The sequence below is a fragment of the Oryctolagus cuniculus genome, chromosome 2, assembly GCF_051225735.1.
Source record: "Oryctolagus cuniculus isolate XC-2025 breed Fujian yellow rabbit chromosome 2, ASM5122573v1, whole genome shotgun sequence".
Taxonomy (NCBI): domain Eukaryota; kingdom Metazoa; phylum Chordata; class Mammalia; order Lagomorpha; family Leporidae; genus Oryctolagus; species Oryctolagus cuniculus.
This window is the reverse complement of record NC_142868.1, coordinates 89,934,060-89,959,392: the sequence shown is the minus strand read 5'-3', so window position 1 is coordinate 89,959,392 and position 25,333 is coordinate 89,934,060. Positions and strand designations below refer to the sequence as shown.

Sequence of the window (25,333 nt, the reverse complement as noted above, 5' to 3'; positions counted from 1 at the left end):
GCCTCCTGCCTGCGTCTCCCATGACAGCCCACACACAGGGACCACCCGACAAAGAGCAAGTGCACCTGGACCCAAAACACGGCACAGTGGCCAAGGCTTCAGCTCCTCCCTTTGCCTCTGTACATGGAACTGGGCCCTGGGGGGGAGGGTGACGGGGTCACAAGGCCAGGGGCTGATGGCCTCGTGGGAGCAGCTGAGCTCAAACCCTGCCCCACGGGTCACTGACTGGCTTCTCGTGGGGCAGTCTGGTCAGCTGTAAAAGGAAGCTAACGGGCACTCTACTTACCCACAGAGCCAGCGTGAGAACCAAAGGAGAGGAGAATGTACAGGGAGGGCTCTATACACAGGGCAGCTGGTGTTGGTCACCGCTTAGGGTTGAAAAGAGCTCAGACAGGGCCCGACTCTCGGCCCCTACAGTGAAGGTGGCTTTTATTGCTTCTCGTGGGGGAAGGAAGGGGAGAGGAGCTTCCCCAGGCACCCCCAACCTGAGGAAGGGGAGGGTGCACCCCCAGAGGGCTGGAAGAGCCAGACATCCTTCAGAAAGGGCTCCCTTGAGGTCCGCGTCCAGGTCCAGGCTGCAGGGTGTGCCAGAGCCACCGCCCTTGGCGTGGCAGCTCCCGCACCGACAGAGGCACACGGAGGTATGTGCTGGTGGTGACAGAGAGGAAGGGAGGCGGGTGCCCTGAGTGGGGGAGCAGAGGGCCGGAGTGGGGGCCAGTCCCACCCCGACGCCTGCCCCAGTTCAGTTAACTTTCCTAAGGCCTGGCTGGTGTGACTCTTCACCCAGAAGGGTCTCAGGGGCCCGGGGCGTTGCTCGCTAGACGGCTGGTCCTTTAAATGTCCATCTCAAACTGTGACTCTTCACCTGGGGAGACATAAGGGCAGGAGACCAGGTTAAGTGACCGGCACGCGGCCAGACTGACACGTCAGAGGCCAGCCAGAGGCCCCCTCTTTCCTGTCCGTCATTCCTGCAAGCGGAGCAGTGGCCGGGTGTGTGTTGCCAGCAAGAGAAGAGGGCGCGCGGGACCAGGCTAGCGATTCTTGGCCACACAGGCCGGCAGCGTGCATGCTGTCTTCCCCAGTCCCCGCCCCCCCCCCCCCCAAAGAAGAGAGAGCAACTGCTTCCCCGCCCTGCATGGGGAAAACCCCCAAGTGACAGTCCTGGATCTTCAGTCATTTTTATTATTTTAGTAAGAGTGAATGAATGGCTACTCAGGGCTTCATAAAAAGCAACCTCATCAAAAAGTATTCCTAAAAAAATCAACCCCCTCAGAGCACGCAGCCCACATTTCCGGCTTGGAAAATGGTTCCCCTAACCTACTAGGCAAGCATCCAGCTACGCGGGCGGAGCTGGCCCCACGCAACAGCAGTCATCTTGGCTGATTCAGCCCCTCCCTGCCTCCCCTCCTTGTCTCTCTGCTGCGACATAATCCAAGCGTTCCATGCTGCATAAATAAGGCCTTCTTCCTCTTGTTGTGGAATGCCGGGCAGGGCCCAAGTTTCTACGAGCAAGCTGCCTGCCACGGCCCCCAGTAGGGAGACGGCTGGCCTTTCTTTCTGGTTGGGCTTAGTGCGAAATCCGGAGGCCCAAGGGCAGGAGCAGCCTGGGCTGCTTCACAGCCAATTAAGCGGAATGAAAATGGTGTGGAACTCTAGGAACTGCAGGGGCGGGGCGGGGCAGAGCACAGGGTACAAGCAGGGGTGAAGGCCAGTCGGCTGCACAGCGCCATGGAGGCAGAAGGTGGGTGGAGGTGCTGCCTTAGGCATCACGTCCCCCTGCTCTCTGCACCCATCCAAATCCACCTCCTGTCCCACGGCTCAAAGGCAAGGCGACGGCTGCCTGTCTTGGGACACCGGGTTCCCGAAGATAACCGTGACTCATGTCCAGGGTGACGACTCTGCTGCTGTCAGCAGACCCAGCCCAGCCCGAGGTGGCAGCTGCTTCCTGTCTGGGTGAAGGGTCAGCGGGTCCCAGGCTGACTCCAGGTTCCCGGACGGAAGCGCTTACACGGCACCCTGCCTGCTCCCACGCCCGGCAAGCTACAGAGCGTGCCGCAAAGAGTGCAGTCACTCACACCCGTGGCCAGGGCGATGGGGGGTGACTTCTGGAAGGACCAGCGACCACATGTCACGCTGCAGAGACACGGGCCACACTGTGCCCGCTTGTCTGCCCCCGGGATCACACCCCAGCAGGAGGCATCCACATGTCTGTCTTACTCCTCGGATGCGTGATATACTAGGAGCCATCTCCCGCCCCGCACACGGCAATGCTTCAGGGACGGCTCCTCACAGGGCACCCGAGGGTGCCAAAATCACATATCCTGAGGTTCCTGGGCCCCTTTCACGGGAGCGAGTTGGCTGCAGCAAGAGTGCTACCTCCCCAGCCCCGCCCCACCACTCTGGACTCCGAGGGCAGGCCACAGTCCCCAGCATCTCCCTCCTAGGGACTCAGTCCCCTTCCCCCAAGGGACAGCCTGGCTAAGCCCAGCCACTCACCGCCTGCCCGCTTGTCTTCCGGGCTGTTGCGCAGGTGGCTCTGGCTGGCTTCCGTCGGGGGCTCATCACTGGCAGGGCTGGTGACCCCGGGAATGGTGGGCAGGTCCTTTGGAGGTGTCTGGGCCACTGGTGAGTTCCGACACTCCATCAGGAATTTCCGGTCATAGATAATCCTGGTGCCTGGCATGGCAAAGGGAGGTTGGTGAAGCCCCTCGGGGGCCCCCTGCCTGCAGCACAGGCAGCCACAGTGACTGTGGTTGACCTTGCAGTTGAGATAAAGGACGCTCATCCTACAATGAGAAGGTCATTCATATTCTTCTTGTCTAATCCCAACTACCCCTAAAGCTGCAGTATGATACTAGTAGTCTCTTTTTTTATTTTTTTAAGATTTATTACTTATTTGAAAGAGAGAGAGAGAGAGGAGAGAGAGAGAGAGAGAGAGAGAGAATCTTCCATCTGCTGCTTCACTCCCCAAATGGCTGCAACAGCCAGTTCTGGGGCACACTGAAGCCAGGAACTCCATCCTGGTCTCTCATGTGGGTGCAGGGGCCCAAGGACTTGGGCCATCTTCTGCTGCCTCCCTAGGTGCATCAGCAGGGAGCTGGATTGGAAGTGGAGCAGTAGGGACTTGATGTGGGATGCCAGTGTTGCTAGAAATGGCTTAACCTGCTGTGTCACAACGCCAGTCCCTATAACATTTGCTAACTGTTCTCTTTTCAACAAAGAGCTGGCCTTACGCTCAGAGCCCTCAGCGCAATGCAGTCTACTGTCTGGTGTCATATTTCTCTTTATTATTACCTTCTATTATGGTAAGTGAATCTGGTTTTCTGTATACAGTAGTGGAATCAAGTTTCCTTTTATTTTCATTTTTTCCATTTTGTTTGAGATAGAGAGTGATAGAGAGACAGATGGAGAGATCTTCTATCTGCTGGTTCACTCCCCAAATACCTGCAAGTCAAGGCTGGGCTTGGCTGGGGCCAGGAGTCAGGAAGTCTATCTGGGTCCTCTCAATAGGTGTTGCAAGAACCTAGATGGTCCAAGTCTTTGGGCCCCTGCACCCATGTGGGAGACCTGGAAGAAGCTCCTGGCTCCTGGCTTGGGATCAGTGCAGCTCCGGCCATTGCAGCCAACTGGGGAGTGAACCAGCAGATGGAAGACCTCTCTCTCCTTCTCTTTCTCTGCCTCTCCTTCTCTCTCTGTGTAACTCTTTCAAATAAATAAATAAATCTTTTTTTTTTTTTTTGACAGGCAGAGTGGACAGTGAGAGAGAGAGACAGAGAGAAAGGTCTTCCTTTGCCGTTGGTTCACCCTCCAATGGCTGCCGCGGCCGGCGCGCTGCGGCCGGCGCACCGCGCTGATCCGATGGCAGGAGCCAGGAGCCAGGTGCTTCTCCTGGTCTCCCATGGGGTGCAGGGCCCAAGCACCTGGGCCATCCTCCACTGCACTCCCTGGCCACAGCAGAGAGCTGGCCTGGAAGAGGGGCAACCGGGACAGAATCCGGCGCCCCGACCAGGACTAGAACCCGGTGTGCCGGCGCCGCAAGGCGGAGGATTAGCCTACTGAGCCGCGGCGCCGGCCTAAATAAATAAATCTTAAAAAAAAAAAAAAGGACGCTGGGGATGCCCTTCCTTATCCTTCACTCCCTCACTTAAGGACAAGGATGAGTGGCATCTCACCGCTGAGATTCATGGCTCGGTGCTCAACAGTGGCCTCCCCGTAAACCCCCGGAGAGGAGCCGCGCCAGTCAGCCTGTCGCTGCTCGAACAGAGCCGAGCTGCCAAGGAAAGGGGCAGGTTCCTCTGGCCACACAGACCTGGACGCTCACAGTCCACGTTCAAGCAGCCCCACTGGGTGGGCCGTCTGGTGAGGCCAGAGGGGGGGGTGGCGACTGCAGAGCGCGAGCAGAGGAAGGTGGTGTGGCAAACCAGGAAGCAGAGACGGGCGGGACCCCACTCAGGCTTTTATAACCAGCCCCCTCCAGAGAACTCTGTCCTGAGGGCACGCCCCCAGGACCTAAGGACCTCCCCGCCGGGCCCACCTACTAAGCTCCACCACCCTGCCCAGCTGCCACCCTCCTAGTGCCACCCATTTATGACTCTGGGGACCGCACGTCTGCATGGGCTCGGGAGGCAAATCTTGTTGCAACCACAGCAGGAGTCAACTTCAATGTCAAAGACGGGAGTGGGCCGAGGAGGACGTGGGATGTCGCAGGGGCAGAGACAGAGACAGACAGCAACGAGAAGTGTCACCTGCATGACCCACTCCCACTCTTCCCGCCCTGCCCCGGCCGCACCCCATCATCATCACCGGGAAGGTGAGAATCCACTGCTGGGTTCATGAGGTAGGAAGTGGGGTGTACAGGAAAGAATCCAGGCCCGGGCTGCACTTAGAGACAGCGGTGTGACACTGGACAGTACCCCCTGCATCCTCTGCTGGGGGAGAGGGGCTCAGTTTCCTTATCTGTGAAATGGGAGAGATCTTCTCCGCTGGTTCACTCCCCAAATGGTTACAACAGCCAGAGTTGAACGAGGCCGAAGCCAGGAGCCAGGAGCTTCTTCCGGGTCTCCCATGCAGATACAGGGGCCCAAGGACTTGGGCCATCTTTTGCCGCTTTTCCAGGTGCATTAGCAGGGAGCTGGATTGGAAGTGGGGCAGCTGAGATTGGAACCGGTGCTCATATGGGATGCTGGCGCTGTAGACAGCAGCTTTCTCTGCTACACCACAGCGCCAGCCCTAAGTACTTGGCTTTTCAATGACTGGCTTATTTCATTTGGCATCATGTCCTTAAGGGTCATCGATTTTGCTGCCTGGGTCACATTTCCTTCCTTTCCGAGGCTGATAATGTTCGCTGGCAGGGACGGACCACATTTTGTTTATCTTTCCCCTGTCCGTGGACACTTAGGTTGCTTGTACCTGTTGGATATGGTGAGCTATGTGGCTATGATGGACAGTGCACAGATCTCAAGACTCGCTTCCAACTCTCAGGGGTACATATCCAAGCAGTGCATACACACACGCGCACACACACACACACACCCCAATGATTTTTAAATCATTACTGGTACTAATAAAACCTACAAACTAGACGTCAGCAGAGGTGGTAGCCAGGACCACCCCCACCCACCCACACACACACATGGGAGTGTTGCAGCTGCGGGCGGTGAACAGTGGCGTTTACCAAGTCAGGGGACACAGGAGGAGGGGAAGTGACCACGAAGCCACCTGATGGAGTTGGGGCAGCGAGGAGCCAGAGGCGGAGGCCACACGGGGACGTGCACTTTTGGTGGAAGCTGCCACTGCCTTTTACCGAGTCTGTCTCCCATCATCCACGGGCTCCACCGCGACTCAACTTCACTTAACAGTGAGCAACAGTGACCTGCAGACTCCCGAAGCCTCCTGCAAATGAGGCAAAAACTACACAGCCCTGCGTTGTCAAAAATGCGAACCAGGGACTGGCGTTGGTGGAGCAGAGGGTTAAGCTGCCTCACATCAAAGCGCCAGTTCCAGTCCCGACTGCTCTGCTTCCAATCCAGCTCTCTGCGAACGCACCAGGGAAAGCAGCAGACGATGGTCCAAGCGCCTGGGCCCCTGCCACCCACGTGGGAGACCCAGATGGAGTTCCTGGCTCCTGGATGTGGCCTGAACCAGTCCTGGCTGTTGCTGCCATTTGGGGAGTGAACCAGTGAATGGAAGATTTTTCTCTCGGTCACTCTGCCTTTTAAATGAACAAATGATTTTTTTTTTTTTTAATGAGAACTTTGGCTGAAATTGCTGGAAGTGGAAGCTCAAAGGTTGCTGGTCAGGCATGGTCCCCCCGACCCCCACCCCTGACCTGCTGCATATGTGTACATCAGAGTCTGTGACAGAGGTGGTGTCACATGGGGGGGCTGTCCCACATAAACTCTGGAACACAGGGCCTGTTTCCTCACCACCTGTCAGAGACCCCTCTCCATCCAGGAAGGGGCCCTAACAAGAAGCAGGTGATTCAGTAATTAGAAGAGGGGCCGGCACTGTGGCATAGTGGGTAAAGCTACCACCTGCAGTGCCAGCATCCCATGTGGGCACTGGTTCAAGTCCCGGCTGCTCCTCTTCCCATCCAGCTCTCTGCTGTGGCCTGGGAAAGTAGAAGATGGCCCAATCCTTGGGCCCCTGCACCCACGTGGGAAAGCCTGGAGGAAGCTCCTGGCTCCTGGCTTCAGATTGGCACAGCTCCAGCCATTGCAGCCAACTGGGGAATGAACCAGCCTCTCCTTCTCTCTGAGTAACTCTGACTTTCAAATAAAATATTTAAAAAAAGAATTAGAGGCATCATGGAAAATGAGGTTGGGGCTGTTAGCAGGAAGTCTCACCACCACCTGGCAGAACCAGGGCGGTGCCAGGAAATTAAGTCACCATGGACCTCCAGAAGGGGGCGCCTCAACCCTGCTCTGCCCTGGGCAGAGAGAACACACAGCCAAAAACTGGACCCCTGGGGCAGGTGGCCCAGCAGGTCAAGCGGCTCCAGTCCAGTTGCTCCAAGTGCTTGGCCCCTGGCCACCCACATGGGAGACAGAATGGAGTTCCAGGCTCCTGGCTTCGGCCTGGCCCTGCTCTGGCCACTACAGTGGCCATGTGGGAAATGAGCCAGAGGATGGAAAATCTCTTTCTCTCTCTCTGTCTTTGTAACTCTGCCTTTCAAATAAATAAATACAGCTTTTAAAGTAAAACAAAACAAAAAGCACTAACTCACATTTACGGTGAAACTTCACAATGCTGACAATAAGGAGAAAAACCCTCAAATCTTCCAGACAGTGTGGGCATACAACAGGTATAGGTACCTATGGGGGGGGTACTTTAAAAAGTTCACAGAGAAGTGGAATTTATAAAGCAATACAAACACCCCTTATAAGAGACCTAGTTTCTTCACCTATGAAACCAGAGTGTTGTGCTCAGCTCATTCCAACTATTTTTAAAGCACCTCTGATGTGCCATCTATTTTTAGGACCTGCCTGTTGGCAGGTGCCTCTCATGCAAATAGCACGGGGCTGGAGGCAAAAGCTGCGGGGCCAGCGCCGGGCTCATCACATAGCCAGTCCCTCAATTCCGAGGGAGAGCTTCAGCCCTTAGTCACAGGAGCTGGGTAATAACAAAACAGCCTCACCGTGAATGTTAACTACAGGAACGAACGAATGTCAAGAGTCTCTCCCAGGGGCCAGCGCTGTGGCGCAGTAGGTTAATCCTCCCCCTGCAGTGCCGGCATCCCATATGGGCGCTGGTTCGAGACCCAGCTGCTCCACCTCCGATCCAGCTCTCTGCCGTGGCCTGGGAAAGCAGAAGATGGCCCAGGTCCTTGGGACACTACACCCACATGGGAGACCCGGAAGAAGCTCCTGGCTCCTGGCTTCGGATCAGCTCAGTGCCAGCCACTGTGGCCATCTGGGGAGTGAACCAGCGGATGAAGACCTCTCTCTCTCTGTAACTCTTTCAAATAAATAAATAAATCTTTAAAAAAAATTCTACAAAACTGCTACTAAAAAGACAACCATGCAGCAGAGCACATACAACTCCAGAAAAAAATAAAATCAGGGGCTGGGCCAGGCCGGGCTGGGAACAGGCAGGCCCCCGGAGGCCGAAACACACAGATCTGTGCCTTCTCCCACGTGATGACGCGACGTGGCCGGAATGGAATTAAAAGGGAAACACTCTGTTGCAGAAGACTTTGAAATCCACACTTTTTTTTTCCATGATGCACATTTTCCACAAACTTTGGAAGACCCCTCCCCATGGTTTTCAAAAGTTTCTACACCAAAATACTCTTCTAGTGCCATTGTCCGCGAGCTTCTTAGAAGCGTGCTGGTATTGCATGAACGCGCGTAGGTCCCCAGGCGAGGCGGACACAGACGCCACCCTGCTCACAGCCGACACGCAAGGCCTTAGGTCCCCCTCCGACAGGACACACTGTCCCACCCACTGTGCAGATGAAGAACTGAGGCCCGCGGGCTCACACCCCCACTGTCTGACATGAGCCAGGCCGACTGGGCCACCACCCGCCCACCCGAGGGGTCCGACGTCTGGCAGACCCCCCAGCGCCTGTCCAGGACAGCATGTCCCCCGAGGGAGACCAGACGCCTGCTTCTCTGCTTCCCTACTGTTGCAGCCATTGTAAACTGAGCCCTGCGCGTCCCTCCCTCGGCCCTGGCCCGCCCCCTGGCAGGGGCATTCTTCCCCTGATGAGGGACTGGGGCGGGGACTTAGCCAGAGTACAAGGATGGAATTCCTAGAACTGCTGTCTGCGTTCCAGGCACAGGAATTTCACAACAGGGTCAGGGGGAGGGGTGAGCACTGTGCTCACTCAGCTCCTGCACAAGCCAGCAGCCTGCAGTAAAATACTCCAGGACTGTTAAAAAAAAAAATCAAGCTCTGTGTCAACCTAGAGGCACATACTGGGGCAGCCTGGGTCTACCAGGGCGGCCCCTACTCTCTCCGGTCCTGCCACACACGCACGCACACACGGGCATACACACGCGCGCGCACACGCAGGCCACTTGGCAAGCAGGAAGCACCTGCTTGGCCCGGGATTCTTCTGTACCCCCAACCCCGGGAACTCTCCACAGAGCCAAGCCCCTGATGTTTTTCTGCAGGGCCGGGAGGCTTCCGAAGCCACCTGTTGCCAGCCGGGGACAACCAGGCAGTGAGAGTTGCATTTAGAAACTGAGGCCTGCAAGCTCTCCCTCCTGGCTGGCCCCTCCCTCAGAGGCCCTCATGTGTGAAGGACAGGCCAAGGACAAGGCTTTTACAGGGAACTCCTGATCCTACAGGGCTGGCCAAGCTCCCTCTCCAACCCCCAGACACGCCAATGTGCTCCCGCCCGTGAGGGAGAGACCACCCCTGAACTCTGGGGGTCCACTCTCCGAAACGCCCACAAAAAAGTGCCACTTGCTGTCCCCGTGGGAAAGGGGAGTGGCCTGGCTACGGGCTGAACTGCACCCCCCCCCCCCTTAAGTCTTCTGTCATGGCCCTGGTCCCCCGATATGACACCATGTGCCTGTATTTGGAGATAGGCCTTGAAGGGGGAGAGAGGGGCGATCATGTTTAAATAAAAGGGGGGGCCCTTTTTTTTCTTTTTAAAGTTTATTTGAAAGGCAGAGTGACAGAGGGAAGGAGAGAGAGAGAGAATCTTCTACCTGCTGGTCCATGCCTCAGATGGCTGAGATAGCCAGGGCTGGGCCAGGCTGAAGCCAGGAGCCTGGGACTCCATCTGGGTTTCCAATGTGGGTGCAGGGGCCGGGGACTCCCACCATCTTCCTCTGCTGCTTTCCCAGGCGCAGCCACAGGGTGCTGGATCGGAAGTGGGGCAGCCGGGAGTGGAGCCTGCGCTCGTGTGAGATGTCCGTGTTGCCACAGTGCTGGTCCCTGGGAGGGGACCCAGATCCAACCTGACTGATATCTCAGGAAGAGGAGGTCTGAACAGACAGAAGACTGTGTGCACACAGGGAGAAAGTGGCTGCCGACCAGGCAGGGAGGGGCCTCAAAAGAACCCAGTCCTGCTGCACTTTGATCTTGGACCCCAGAACCAAGAACATACATTGGGTGGTTTAAGCACCCGTGTTTGTTATTTTGTTCTGGAAGCCACAGCAGTCTCATGCAGGCCCATTTCCCCCTTCTTTCTTAAGAGTAGAAGAGAGGGGGCTGGTGCTGTGGCGTAGCAGGTAAAGCCACTGCCTGCAGTGCCGGCATCCCATATGGGCGCCGGTTCGAGACCTGGCTGCTCCACTTCCAATCCAACTCTCTGCTATGGCCTGGGAAAGCAGTAGAAGATGGCCCAGGTCCTTGGGACACTGCACCCACATGGGAGACTCGGAAGAAGCTCCTGGCTCTTGGCTTCGGATCAGTGCAGCTCTGGCCATTGCGGCCATCTGGGGAGTGGACCAGTGAATGGAAGGCCTCTCTCTAGCTCTGCCTATCAAATAAATAAATGAATCTTAAAGAAAAGCTTGGCTCCATCAAGGACATGACTGTCCTTGGGAATGCTGAGTGGGGCGGGGCTGGCGTGGGCTCCCCTGAAGCCCAGTCTGGAGAGAGGTACAGCGCAAAGCGGAATGTTGTTTCCCCCAAGTTCCAAAACTTGGTGGAAAACAAAACTAAAAGTTTATTTTGGTGCAAGAAATTTTCAAAATCCATTGTAAGCTTTTTCATAATATGCATTTCCACGAACGTTTCAAAGATCCCGTATATGCATGGACTTCAGAAAGCTGCTTCTTCCCATTTTCCACGAGCTCTTTTAAGTGCCGTGGTCCTCACTGCCCAGTGGCCTGGCATCCTGGCCATCTGCGTGCAGACTGCCATGGAGCTCTGACCCAGTCCTTTCGGGAAGGTTCTCCTCTATCCCAAAGCCCCCAGCTGACTCACACACCTGCGATTCCCGTCTGCTTCCGCACCTGCTCCTGGCCCAGCTGGTGGCCAACTGCCCTCAAAGGGCTAGTCTCTGTGGGCTGGCCCGTTTCGGGGGCAGCCTGCTAACTCTGCCCATGGCCGGGTGCTCAGGCAGTCTCTCTTTTATTTTTTTTTTTATTTATTTTTTTACAGGCAGAGTGGACAGTGAGAGAGAGACAGAGAGAAAGGTCTTCCTTTGCCATTGGTTCACTCTCCAATGGCCGCCACGCCGGCACGCTGCGGCCGGCACACCGCGCTGATCTGAAGGCAGGAGCCAGGTGCTTCTCTTGGTCTCCCATGGGGTGCAGGGCCCAAGCACTTGGGCCATCCTCCACTGCACTCCCGGGCCACAGCAGAGAGCTGGATTGGAAGAGGGGCAACCGGGACAGAATCCGGCGCCCCAACTGGGACTAGAACCCGGTGTGCCGGCGCCGCAAGGCAGAGGATTAGCCTATTGAGCCGCGGTGCTGGCCTTCAGGCAGTCTCTCTTAAGGGCCGTTATTCCCTCACCCCCCTGGAATCTGGGCTGGCCCCAACACTGTGCTCTGAACGATAGACTGCTTAGTAAGCGATGAGATGGGGCTTCCAAGCCCAAGCTTTAGGCAACCTTGGAAACTGCCGTGTAAATGAGCTGGCTGGGGCTTCTCTAGGGCCCTAGGAACGCCCCTGCTACGTGGGTGGGGCCACTCAGACCTTCCAGCCCCAGGGGGACCCAGCTGCTGACTCTCCGCAGACATATGAATCAGCACAGGCACGATGGGCCAAGAATGCTCAACCAGCCCTGAGAACAGAGGGAAATAAACTCTCGTTTAGGTTCCTGAGTTTGGGGATGGCCTGTGATATAGCAGTAAGTAACCCATCCAGCCCACTGCACTAAGTCCCAGGAGCTGCTGCGAAGCCCCGACACTCTGGGTCTCCTAGCTGAGCGCTCTCTCTCTCTCTTTTTTTTTTTTTTTAAGATTTATTTTATTTATTTGAAAGGCAGAGATACAGAAAGGCAAGGAGAAAGAGATCTTCCGTTTGCTAGCTCATTCTCCAAATGGTTGCAACAGCTGGGGTTGGGCCAGACCGAAGCCAGGAGCCTGCAACTCTATCTGGGTCTCCCATATGGGTGCAAGGGCCCAAGTACTTGGGCTATCCTCTGGTGCTTTCCCAAGTCCATTAGCAGGGAGCTGGATAGGAAGTGGAGCACCCATATGGATGCCAGCAGTGCAGAAAGAGGCTTAACCTTCTACACCACAGTGCAAGCCCTAGCTGACCTCTCTCCGTGGGATTACAAGGACCCTCTCTTGGGACAGGCCCCTAAGGAGTAACAGGTTAAGCCGCGTCCTATATGGGCGCCGGTTCAAGTCCCAGCTGCTCCACTTCTGGTCCAGCTCTCTGCTATGGCCTGGGAAAGCAGTAGAAGATGGCTCAAGTGCTTGGGCCTCTGCACCAATGTGGGAGACCCAGATGGAGCTACTGGCTCCAGGCTTCGGATCGGCCCAGCTCTGGCAGTTGCGGCCTCTCGGGGAGTAAACCAGCGAATGGAAGACCTCTCTCTGTAACTTTGCCTTTCAAAGAAAAATCTTCTTCTTCTTCTTCTTCTTCTTTTTTTTTTTTTTTTCAAAAAAAGGACTCTTTCTTTCATGCCCTTAAGTACCCAAATGGCAACAGGCAGAAGTTACCTATTCCTGGGGCAGGTGTTTGCAGCTGTAGTGAAGCTGCTGCCCACACCTGAGTGCCTGGCTGGAGTCCCAGCTACCTGTACTTGACCCAGCTTCGCTTCGCTTCTTTTCTTTTTCTTTCTTCCTTTTTTTCTTTTCTTTTCTTTTGAAAGATTTATTTACTTCAAAGCAGAGTTACAGAGAGGCAGAGGCAGAGAGAGGTCTTCCATCCGCTGGTTCACTCTCCAAACAGCCACAACAGCCAGAGCTGGGTCGATCTGAAGCCAGAGCCAGGAGCTTCTTCCTGGTCTGCCATGTTGGTGCAGGAGCCCAAGGACGTGGGCCATCTTCTACTGCTTTCCTAGGCCACAGCAGAGAGCTGGATTGGAAGTGGAGCAGCCGGGAATCGAACCGGCGCCCATACAGGATGCCAGCACCACAGGCAGAGGATTAACCTACTGCACCACAGTGCCAGCCCACCAGCTTCTTGCTAATGCACACTGGGGGGGCAGCAGGTGATGGCTCCAGGAGTTGGGTCCCTGCCACCAGGAGTCCCAGGTCCCTGGACTCAGCCTGACACAGCCTTGGCTGTTCTGAGCATCTGGGAAGTGAACCAGCAGATGGAAGGTCTCTGTCTCTCTGCCTTTCAAATAAGATGAAAGGAAAAAGGGGAGGGGGGCACTGGCATTGTGGTGTAGTGGGTGCCTCAACACCAGCATCCCCTATGGGTACTGGTTAGAGACCTGGCTGCTCCACTTCTGATCTAGCGCCTGACTAATGTGCCTGGGAAAACACAGAGGATGGCCAGCATGCCTGGGCCCTGGCACCCAGGTGGGAGACCCGGAAGAAGCTCGAGACTCCAGGCTTGGGCCTGGCACAAACTTGGCCATTGTGGCCATTTGGGGAGTGAACCAGCAAGTGGAAGATCTCTCTCTCTCTCTCTCTCTCTCTCTCTCTCTCTCTCTCCCTCTCTTCCCTCCTCAATAACACTGAGAAAAGTAACCTCAGTATACCTGCCATTTTCAATACTAGGATTAACGCAGTATCAGTAATACTGGGAGAAAGGGGACAAACTGAGATCCACACCTGTCACCTGCAACTGAAAGGACAGGAAAGAAACGTCCAACATTCTCTCTCGGCCAGCTGAGACCCAGGCCTGAGAGCAGAGAAACTAGGAGCTTACCCCAGCGTGCTTCCCAGCTCGTCCCCTCCTGACGCAGGTGTGGGAAGGAGCCACAGGTGAGTCAGACCCACTGTGAAGGCACCTCCCGAGAGGCCCAGGCAACGGGCAGTAAACAAACACGTGGACTCAGCCATCGGGGATCAGAGGGGGAGAGCGCTGGCAGTGGCGCCAGTGTTGAGACCAGAAAGCAACACGGTGTGCGTTGTCTGCTTAAACATCCAAGAATTCACATCCGAAATAAGCATCTCTCTCGGGAAACTATCACCTGCGGCAGTAATCAATTTTCTTATTTTTCCTTTTAAGATTTATTTACTTATTTGCAAAGTTACAGTGAGAGAGAGAGAGAGAGGTCTTCCATCACTGGTTCACTCTCCAAATGGCCACAACAGCCAGAGCTGGGCTGATTCAAAACCAGGAGCCAGGAGCTTCTTCCAGGTCTCCCATGCAGGTGCAGGGGCCCAAGGACTTGGGCCATCCTCCACTGCTTTCCCAGGCCACAGCAGAGAGCTGGATGGGAAGTGGAGCAGCCAGGATCAGAACCACTGCCGCAGGCAGAGATTAGCTTGCTACACCACGGCGCCGGCCCCTAGCTATGCCCTCCTGACTATTCTAGAACAAGGTCAAGTGAAGCCCACAGGAGGAAACGCCTCACTCCTCCCGGTCCTACTGCGCCACAGTGCCGGCCCCTGTAACTCTTTCAGATTAATAAAATAAATCTTAATAAAAAAAATAGCAAAGTGTACAATGTGATGGGCTGACATCACATTGTGGCATGATTACTATGATCATCGTGTGTGTGTGTGTGTGTTGAGGGCTTTGGACAAACCACTGGGAGCTAGTAGAAATGCAAACTTTTCCAGCATTGTGTAGTAGCCTGCACCAGTTCTAGTCCCAGGTGCTCCAATTCTGATCCAGCTCCCTGCTGACGCTCCTGGGAAAGCAGCGGAAGACGGCCTCAGTGCTTGGACCCCTGCACCCATGTGGGAGACCCAGATGGAGCTCCTGGCTCCTGGCCTCAGCCTGGCCCAGCCCTGGATGTTGTGGTCATTTAGGGAGTGAACCAGTAGATGAAAGATCTGCCAGTCTGCCTTTCAAAGTAAATAATCTTTAAAATAAAGAAATGAGGTCCCCAGTCATGGGAAGAGGGGGTTTGAGGATTTTGCTAAAATCTATTCTCTTAGCTAATTTCCAGCAAACCATACAATATCATTAACCATCGTCGCCACACCGTAACTTACTCCCACAGAACTGATTCGTCTTGTAACTGCAAGCTTGCACCCTTCTGCCAACATCTGGACCTCCCAGCCCCCAGCCTAGCACCCACCGTTCTACTCCCTTGATGCTTATGCTTTTATCTGGGGTGTCTCCATCTTCCTAACAAGCAACCAAGCCTTCAAGGTCAAACTGTCTTTCAAGTCCAGACACAGCAAATCCTTCAAAATAAGATTGGCTTCTTGTCTGCTTTGATTGGTTTATGATGCATATTATGTGATGAAATATCACACTGAACCCCATAAAATGTATAAGGATTACACGCTAATCAAAAAAATTTTAAGAATCCAGCTTTACTAACAGTGGGTTGGCCGGTGCCGCGGCTCAATAGGCTAATCCTCGGCCTTGCGGCGCCGGCACACCGGGTTCCAGTCCCGGTCAAGGCGCCAGATTCTGTCCCGGTTGCCCCTCTTCCAGGCCAGCTCTCTGCTGTGGCCCGGGAGTGCAGTGGAGGATGGCCCACGTCCCTGGGGCCCTGCACCCACGTGGGAGACCAGGATGGAGCTCAGGGCTCCTGTCTTCAGCCTGGCCCAGGCCTGGCCGTTATGTCCACCTGGGGAGTGAACCAACACATGGAAGATCCTGCTCTTTTTCTCTTGTACTATCACTCTTTCAAACAAATAAATTTGAATAAAAGTTTGTGGATTGCTTCTTGGCCTTTTGGCTAAGATTAAGTGCAAAAAATGTTTGTGGGGGCCAGCATGGTGCCACAGTAGGTTAATCCTCCACCTCCAGCACCAGCATCCCATATGGGCACCAGTTCTAGTCCTGGCTGCTCCTCTTCCAATCTAGTTCTCTGTTAAGGCCTGGGAAAGCAGTAGAAGATGGCCCATGGCCTTGGGCCCCTGCACACACATGGGAGATCTGGAAGAAGCTCCTGGCTCCAGATCAGCTCAGCTCCAGCTGTTGCGGCCATTTGGGGAATGAATCAGCGGATGGAAGACTTCTCTCTCTGTCTTTCCCTCTCACTGTCTAATTCTACCTCTCAAATAAATAAGTAAAATCTTAAAAAAAAAAAGTTGGTAGAAAACTTGAATTCAAAGTTTAGGGGCTGGCGTTGTGGCACAGTGGGTTAAGCCACTGCTTGTAACACCAGGATCCCATCTGAGCATCAGTTCCAGTCCTAGCTACTCAATTTTTCTTTTTCAAAAACATTTATTTATTTATTCAAAAGAGTTACAGCGAGAGAGGGAGAGACAGACAAAGAGGGGAAGAGAGATCTTCCATCCGCTGGTCCTTCCCCAAAAGGCCCAGGAGCCATAGCTGGGCAGATCTGAATCCAGAAGCAGGAACCAGGAGCTTCATCTGGGTAGGGGCTCAAGCACCCTCCACTCCTATCCGGGGTGCATTAGCAGAGAGCTGGATCAGAAGTAGACCACGGAGCTGGCGCTGTGGCGTAGAGGGTAAAGCCGCCGCCTGCAGTGCCGGCATCCCATATGGGTACTGATTCAAGTCCTGGCTGCTCCACTTCCTATCTGGCTCTCTGCTGTGGCCTGGGAAAGCAGTGGAAGATGGCCCAGGTCCTTGGGCCCCTGCACCCGCATGGGAGACCCAGAAGAAGCTCCTGGCTCCTGGCTTCAGATCAGCATAGCTCCGGCCATTGCGGCCATCTGGGGAGTGAACCAGAGGATGGAAGACCCCTCTCTCCCTCTCTCTCTCTCTGCCTCTGTCTTTCTGTCTTTCAAATAAATAAATAAATCTTTTTTTTTTTTTTAAAAAGTGGAGCAGCCAGGACTCCAACCAGTGCCCAGATGGGATGCTGGCACTGCAGACAGCAGCCTAATCCATACACCACGGTGCAGGAATCTCTCTTTTTTTTTTTTTTATAAAGACTTATTTATTTATTTATTTGAGAAGTGTATTTACACACAGAGGGAGAAACAGAAAGGTCTTCCATCCACTGCTTCACTCCCCAAATGGCCACAGTGGCCAGCACCTTGCCGATCCAAAGCCAGGAGCCAGGAGCTTCTTCTGGGTCTCCCACGTTGGTGCAGGGGCCCAAGTTTTCCCAGGTCATAAGCGGAGAGCTTTGGAAGACGGCAGCTGGGACACGAACTGGCGCCATATGGGATGCCAGCACCACGTGGGAGGCTTAGTCTAATACTACAAATAGTGCCGGCCCCAGTCAAAATCTTTAATGAGGACCATGGATGCCCCTCAAAGGGGAGCTCAGCTCAGGACCCAGTCCAGCTTCCTCACTGCCTTACCGTCCTTAATGATGTCCCCTCTGTGTGGCTGAGGTCTCAGGACACGGCTGTGCCCTGGTGGTGGTGCCCAGCCACCTTTCCCTCTCCCCAGCACCGTCTGTTCCAAAGCCAAAGACTCGGGAGGTGCTCCAAAGTAAGCTTTGTGGGCACAGGCCTTGTTTGCCTAACCAAACAGGGTGCCATTACCACCTGCCGCCCTACCTGCTCACCTCTGGTTCCCCTTTATCCAGGCACAGGGCTGAGGGAGGACTATCACCCACGCAACCCCGCTAAGGCTTTGGGCTCAAACACGCCACATGAAGCTGGGAATTTGGATTCTGATGGGAAAGGGACAGAAGAAATCCTCTGACTCATTCAAAGGTTCTGCTGTTTCTTTGTCAACATTCTTAGTTACTTAAAAGGCAAGAGACAGAGGAAAAGGTCCCCCAACCACTGGCTCAGTCCCTAAATGCCCACCCACCACAGACAGAGCTGCGCCAGGCTGAAGCCAGGAGCCAGGAACCAGGAACCAGGAACTTAATTCAGGCCTCCCATGTGGATGGCAGGGAGCCAGCCCCTTGATCCATTACCTGCTGCTTCCCAGGGTGGCCCACAGCAGGAAGCTAGCATGGAGAGTAGGGTGAGGACGTGAACCCAGGGATGGCTTAAGCTAACGTGAACCCAGGGATGGCTTAAGCTAACTGCTGCTTCCTTCCTCCAGGGACAAACATGGTGGCCACTCGCTGCAGCAGCCACTGTAACAGCTGCTCACCAGGAGCCGACAGGTAAGCGGCAGGTAAGGTAGCCAGGCACCCATGAAGACACTCCACCGAAAGCCTGGCTCACCCTGGGGATGGTGTTGGGACACAGTGGCTTAAGCCTGCAACGCTGGCATCTCCTATCAGAACACCAGTTTCAGCCCCAGCTACTCTGCTTCCGACCCAGCTTCCTGCTAGTGAGCCTGGAAAGAGCAGATGCTTGGCTCAAGTGTGGGGTCCCTACATCGGCATAGGAGACCTGGATGGGTTTCCAGGCTCTTGGCTTTGGCCTGGCCCAGTTCAGGTTAATTCGGGCATTCTGGGAGTGAACTAGCAGATGGAAGATCTTTCTCTCTGTCACTCTGCCTTTCAAATAAAAGGAAAACAAATTATGTGTGTGTGCATGCGCACGTGTTTGTGTGTGTGTATAGTAAGCCTGGCTCTCCAGCCTGATGCCCAGTCCAACCTCACGGGTTACCTGGAGAGAACCATCACTTTTCCACGAGTCCCCAGGGATGTGAAGAGGGGAGGGGAGTTGCACATACCCCACTAACCCTGAGCATCCAGGTGCAGTGGGCCAGTCACTGGGGGCTGCTTAGAAATGCAGAACCCCAGGCCACCCCAGACCTACCAAGCCTGCAGCCGCACGGAGACGAGGACCCCAGGAAATCCCACCACACTGAGGACTGAGAACCAGTAGCTTGAGGTCCGGCTTCTCCACCCTGGCAAAGGCGCCTGGTGCAGTGCATTCTGGAAGGAAATCCCACAGCTTGCTGTCGGAGGTAGACCAGGCTCACCAACACGGCAGAGGCCGGCCTGGTCTCCCCAGGCTACGGACTAGCAGCTGTGCCTGCCCCACAGATAAGAAGGAACTGGCTTAAGACTCCTGCTAGCTGACTCCCAGGTGGCCTCAAATCCTATGGCACACTCTGAGGCGGAAGCTCCCTTGCCCTCTCTCCTTACTGAAGCCTTGCAAAGGCAGAGGGATTTCTGTGCTGCGCCCACCCCCGCCCACACTTTCCAGTGCAAAGTGAACCCCGAGTGGGAGTGTCCAGTGAACAGCAGCCTTGGCTACAGTTTCCCCTCTGACCCACCCGATCCAGCCACAAAGAGGAGAGAAAAGGGCTTGCCGCAGCTGGGAAGCCCATGTGGCCGCGGGCAGCGAACTCGCGCCCTGGGCCACCGCGCACAGAGCAGGGAGGCGCGGATGGGCACGCACACCCAGGAGCCTCAGCTTTTGCAACAGCCGAGGCCCTGGGCTCTGGCCGCGCTCGCTGGTGGTGGGACAGCTGCTCAGAAAAGCCAGGCTGCGAGCCCCCGCCTCCGGGCCGGGGCCACAGGCTGCGCCCTGTGCGCCACCAGGGTCCACGGCGCTCGGGATCGGGTCGGGACGCAGCGTGGAAGGCGAGCGGGGCGGCCGGGGGCGCGGCCCGCGCGAGGGTGGGCGGGGAGTGGCGAGCCGCGCAGAGACCCAGCATTTCATCATGCAAACGGGCGGGGAGGTTTCATCAGCGCCGCGCGCCGGGGCTCCGGAGCGGACAGGGAATGCCTCGCGCCGGGGAGGAGCCCAGGGCTGGCCCCCAGCCGTGCGGGCGCAGCTTCCTCTTCCTCCTCTGCTCCCAGGGAGGTCACACGGCGCCCCCTCCTTCCCCCTGGCAGGGGAACGTGTGGTTCTGCACGGGCCTGGCCGCGGCGCCCGGGACCTCCAAGGCGGGGACACAGGCCCACGTGCCCGGGAGACGCGGCGCCGCGGGGGAGCGCCCTCCGCCCCAGACCCGCCAGAGGGTGCCTCGGGAAGCAGAGGGCCGCGGGTTCCAAAGGAGAGCGCCCCTCCCATCCCACTTGAAACTCCAGGCCAAGCCAGGCCTCCCCTCGGTCTGCGGGCCACTTGACCCCACCCCATCCCAGCTCAGACCTGCCCTGGACTCCCACAGGGGGCAGCACCCCGCAGCATGTGGCAGTCCTGCGGGCGTGTACGTGTGTGTCCGCTCGCCGAGGGCACACTCAGCGGGCTCTCTCGCAAAGTGGGAACCGACCGGGCTGCACCACGCACCCAGGGCGCAGGCAAGGCGCGCTGCCTCCTCCGCGACCCCTCGCAGACTCCCTGAAAGTCCCCTAACCGTGCTTTAGGAGCGGCGCCCGGGGGCCCGGACACCCTGTCCAAGGCGTTGGCTCCCGATTCCGCCTGCTCGGGCCTGGCCGGATCGTCCTCGCCCCCCACGCCCGACCCCCGGCGCCCCCAGCCCTCGCTTACCTCCCGGAGTGGTGCTGAAGAGCGTGCCGCCGGGGGTGGTGCTGTAGTCCCCGGGCGGGAGCTGCACGCCGTCGGCGAGCACCACCCGGCGAGTGGTGGGGATGGCCCGGCTCGGGGTCTGGCTGCAGCCGCTGCCCCCAGACATGGTCTCCCGCGCACTGCCCCGCAACCCTCCCGCCTCCCTCCCAAGTCTCCCGCCTAGCTCCGCCCCAGGCCGCCCCTTCCGCCGCCTCGGGTACGCGCCCCTGGGATTTGTAGTCCGCGCAGCACCGCCCCACCCAACCCCGGCCGCCGCCCGCTGCACGTGGGTGCCCCGCCACCCTGGGATTCCGCCGTGGCCACGCGTCCTCCCGCGCGCTGGGGCGCGCGCCCTGGTGTCGGCCGCGCTGGTCTCCAGGGGGCAGAGACGAGGCGGCGCTGCGAGAGGGACCCCGGTGGGCCTGGCACCCTTGGAGACGGCCTGGTTTCCACTTTAAGGCTTCGTGCGTGTGCGCGGGACCCCCCTGCCCCCCGCCCCAGCCTCGCCTCTTGCGTGCCCTCTTTCAGCAGATGAGAAAGTTGGCGTCGTTTGTGCACCGGTCCCGACGTGATAGGTGCTGGGGCAGCGGCCAACCGTGCACCACTTTTTCCCATGACCCTCCTAACATGTCCTTGTACTTTGGGTACTGCTGGGAAAAGCCGCGGTTGCTTCTGTCTTCCCCGTGAGGCCTCTTTAAGTCGGTGGGCTCAGCACTGCAAGGCCCTGTTTACTGTGTTCCTTCCAGCTACAGGTAAAAAAAAAAAGAAAGAAAGAAAGAAAGATTGGGAGGGGAGCAGATCTGGTCCCATCTTGCTGTGCCTGGCCAGTACACAGGACGGGAAGGGAACTCCTTGTTTGCTTTTATTTATTTATTTATTTTCTAAGATTTATTTACTTAATTGAGAGGCAGAAAGGGAGAGAGATCTTCCATCTGCTGCTTCACTCCCCAAAGGGCCAGAACAGCCAGGAGCCCCATCTTGGACTCCCATGCCCGTGGTAGGGGCCTAAGTACTGGGGACCATCTTCCTCTGCCCTCCCAAGCACACTGGCAGGGAACTAGACCCCTAATGGAGCAGCCAGGACTCGATCCCAAGGTCCGACATGGGACACGGGATGCTGGCATCACAGGCAGCAGCCCAGCCTAGCTCACTGCACCCGAGAGAGCCCAAGAGACTGCATTTATCGTTTTTACATCAGTGGAATGCTCTTATCATTTTAGGCCGGTGGAATTTCTCTGAGTAGCTAAAGGGGCACAGAGACCCAGTTCTTCTTGTATGAAATGCTTCTGAGGATACTGAATAATATCAACAGAAAATTCAGGACGGCCTTGAGCTGGCGCCAGCACGCCCGGGTGTTCTCGGTTCATCCCAACACAGCCCCGCTGAGCTGATCCAGCCTGGGAATGGAGTGCCAAGAGGGGGGTTCCCCAGGAGCAGCTGCCTGGGGCAGGGGGAATTTGAGCCACAAGAGGAGGAGATGGTTCCGGATTCACTGAGTCACGACTATGGTTCAGGCTCACTTCTGCAGCCTGTGGAGTAACTCAGGAAGAGGGTGGGACAGGAGCAGCCTGGGGTGTGTGTGTGTGTGTGTGTGTGTGTGTGTGTAAGATGTATTTGTTTACTTGAAAGGCAGAGTTACAGAGAGGCAGAGGCAGAGAGAGAGAGAAGTCTTCCATCTGCTGGTTCACTCCCCAAATGGTCACAATAGCCGGAGCTAGGCTGATCCGAAGCCAGAAGCCAGGAGCCAGGAGCTTCTTCTGGGTCTCCCATGTGGGTGCAGGGGCCCAAGGACTTGGCCCATCTTCCGCTGCTTTTCCAAGGTACATTAGCAGGGAGCTGGATCAGAAGTGGAGCACCTGGGGCTCGAACTGGCACCCATATGAGATGCTGGCACTGAGGGAAGCTTTACCTGCTACGCCACAGCGCCCGCCCTGTGTGTCTGTCTCTCTGTGTGTGTGTATGTATGTTGATCCACGGCATAATTTATTTATTTTGACAGGCAGAGTGGACAGTGAGAGAGAGAGAGAGAGAGAGAGAAAGGTCTTCCTTTTCCATTGGTTCACCCCCCAGTGGCCACTGCGGCCAGCACACTGTGGCTGGCGCACAGCGCTGATCCGAAGGCAGGAGCCACGTGTTTCCTCCTGGTCTCCCATGGGGTACAGGGCCCAAGCACTCGGGCCATCCTCCACTGCACTCCCGGGCCACATCAGAGAGCTGGCCTGGAAGAGGGGCAACCGGGACAGAATCCGGTGCCCCAACTGGGACTAGAACCTAGGGTGCAGGCAGAGGATTAGCCTAGTGAGCCGCGGCGCCGGCCACGGCACAATGTATTTAATGCTGAAGACATTGATCCTTTGCCCCTGGGAATGCTGCCCGTTAGTGAGTGTGTCCTGCTGTCACATGCCAGCATTCCTCTGTGGCTCTTGTGCCCTCCTCCCTTACGTTAATGGACTGTGACTCCCCGTCTGCACTTCCTGCACTAGATATGGATTCGGCCTTTCTTTGGGACGCTGCCCCCATCCTGGGCAGGTTCGTGGTACCACTGCACGCAGTCTGGTTCACCTTCTCTGACAGGCACCTAGTCCTAGTTTTTCTGGTAGAACGACCAGGAAATTAAAACCAGCCCCAAGCGGTCCTGGAGGGGCCCCGAGCTCTGGGCAAGGGTTTTGTGGTCTTGTTTGTGCTGATCCCGGTCCGTGTGATTGACTCCTGACGCGTGCCCACGCCGTTGGCGGTGGCTCTCCCAGGCTTCCCAGGTCGGTCCCTTCGTCCTCTCTTGGCAATGATGCCGCAAGTCTCCACTCAGCTTTGTTGCTGATAAGCTCAATAGCAGGGCTGTTTCTTGAGTAAGAGCCATTTCTTTTCAATGATAATCTGTTAAGCTCCACTCAGCTAATAATCTGCCCGTTTTCTCTAATGTCTTTTTCTATCGAAGATTTTTTAAAATTTATTTAAGAGGTAGAGTTACAGACAGAAAGAGAGAAAGAGAAAGGTCTTCCGGCCCCTTTAATGTCTTTTTTTAAAAAGGGCTGTATCAGGGCCGGTGCTGTGTCATAGTGGGTAAAGCCGCTGCCTGCAGTGCCGGCAGTGGCCGCAACGGCTGGAGCTGGGCCGATCTGAAGCCAGGAGCTAGAAACTTCTTCCAGGTCTCCCACGTAGGTGCCAGGACTCGAACCAGAGCCCATTTAGGATGCTGGTATCGCAGCCAGAGGATTAACCTATTGTGCCACAGCACCGGCCCCAGTATAGTGTTTTTTTGTTTGTTTTTTACAGATAGACAGTGAGAGAGACAGAAAGGTCTTCATTCCGTAGGTTCACCCCCCAAATGGCCACATTGGCCAGAGATGCGCCGATCCAGGAGCCAGGAACCAGGTGTTTCCTCCTGGTCTCCCATGCGGTGCAGGGCCCAAGCACTTGGGCCATCCTCCACTGCCTTCCCGGGCCACAGCAGAGAGCTGGAGTGGAAGAGGAGCAACCAGGACTAGAACCTGGAGCCCATATGGGATGCTGGCGTCGCAGGCGGAGGATTAACCAAGTGAGCCACGACATCGGCAGTACGGTGGTCTTGAGCTGAGCCAAGCAAACATTTATTTTTCATAAGTTACCCAGTCCCAAGTGTTTGGTTACAGCAATGGAAAACTGCCTAAGACGACCCTTTGTTGTCCACGAACACACTAGAGCCATAGAACACGCTGCAACCAGGCAGCAGGATGCTGGAGCTAAAGTGAAGAATCCCGAATGGTGAACTTGAGGTTGTAGAGGCTTCATGGGTTCAAGGCTATCCATAAGGTTTTAGTGACTCAGAGCAGTGTCTGCTGTCATTACCTTGCACCTGATCCTCAAGAACAGACTCTTGGGCTTAACCTGCTTGTCAGAATGTCATGTTTTCTCTTATTTGTGGTAGTTAACAGATATAGCTATACTGCTATAGTTTTAATGATCTGTGCTTATTTTAAAATAAACTGAATGAGGCAATTGCTGTGGTGTAGTAGGTAAAGCTGTCGTCTGCAGTGCTGGCATCCCACATAGGCGCAGGTTTGAGTTCCAGCTGCTCCACTTCCAATCCAGCTCTCTGCTATGGCCTGGGAAAGCAGTGGAAGATGGCCCAAGTCCACCCACATGGGAAGACCTGGAGAAAGCTCCTGGCTCCTGGCTTCAGATCGGTGCAGCTTGGCCGTTGCAGCCATTTGGGGAGTGAACCAGCAGATAGAAGACCTCTCTCTCTGTCTCTATGTCTCTCTGTAACTCTAACTTTGAAATAAATAAACAAATCATTAAAAATATACTGTATGTGAGTGAAATGTTCATCTTTTCATTTGATTATTGTTTGTAGTCCTTGTCTCTATTCCTGCTTTGTACTTGTTGAACTCTTTATTTAGTGGAGACTTAAACCCTTGACTATAATGTGAATTAAAAAAAATTAAAGATTAGGGGAAGAAAAGAGGGAGCAAGGAAACGAAGTATTACATTCCTTTCTTCTTGTTTGGTCTTGTTTGTGCTGATCGTGGTCCGTGTGATTGACTCCTGACTCGTGCCCACGCCGTTGGTGGTGAGAACCTCCGTGATGGCTCTCCCAGGCTTCCCAGGTCAGTCCCTTCGTCCTCTCATTGGCAATGATGTCGCAAGTCTCCACTCAGCTTTGTCACTGATAAGCTCAATAGCAGGGCTGTTTCTTGAGTAAGAGCCAAGCAAACATTTATTCTTCATAAGTTACCCGGTCCCAAGTGTTTGGCTACAGCAATGAAAAACTGCCTAAGACAAGCCTATCTATGAACTACATGGAATCTGTTCTTTTTGTATTTTGTTTCACATTAACATGAGAATTGTGTTGTAGTAACAATCATGCATTTGCTGTGACCCCGAGAATCTCATGTGTTCATAAAAGCCGTAAAACAAACCCTCGTCAACCACCCCACCTCCCAGTAGGTCAGTAGGTCAGACAGCTACTGAGTGCTCTCACAGTTTTCCCCTCTTTTTCCAGTAGAGGATCCATCCCGCAAGAGCAGGGGCTTCGTCTTGCTGGTTTCTCTGTCCTCCAAAGTCTGGAACAGAGCTCCGCACGTAGCACCTGCCCAGGAATTTATATACTGGCGGAAGGTGTGCAAGGA

The 25,333-nt window shown here is 55.5% G+C and overlaps 1 protein-coding gene across 1 annotated transcript; it reads right to left on the bottom strand.

Moving 5' to 3' along the window:
• Nucleotides 1-402: 402 nt before the first annotated feature.
• EIF4EBP1 (eukaryotic translation initiation factor 4E binding protein 1) lies at nt 403-20,367 on the bottom strand. The gene is made up of 3 exons (XM_008274005.5): nt 20,208-20,367; nt 2,497-2,676; nt 403-865 (listed from the first exon to the last, which is right to left on the bottom strand). The coding sequence occupies exons 1-3, from the start codon at nt 20,350-20,352 to the stop codon at nt 834-836; spliced, it is 357 nt and encodes a 118-aa protein (XP_008272227.2). The 5' UTR covers nt 20,353-20,367; the 3' UTR covers nt 403-833.
• Nucleotides 20,368-25,333: the final 4,966 nt, after the last annotated feature.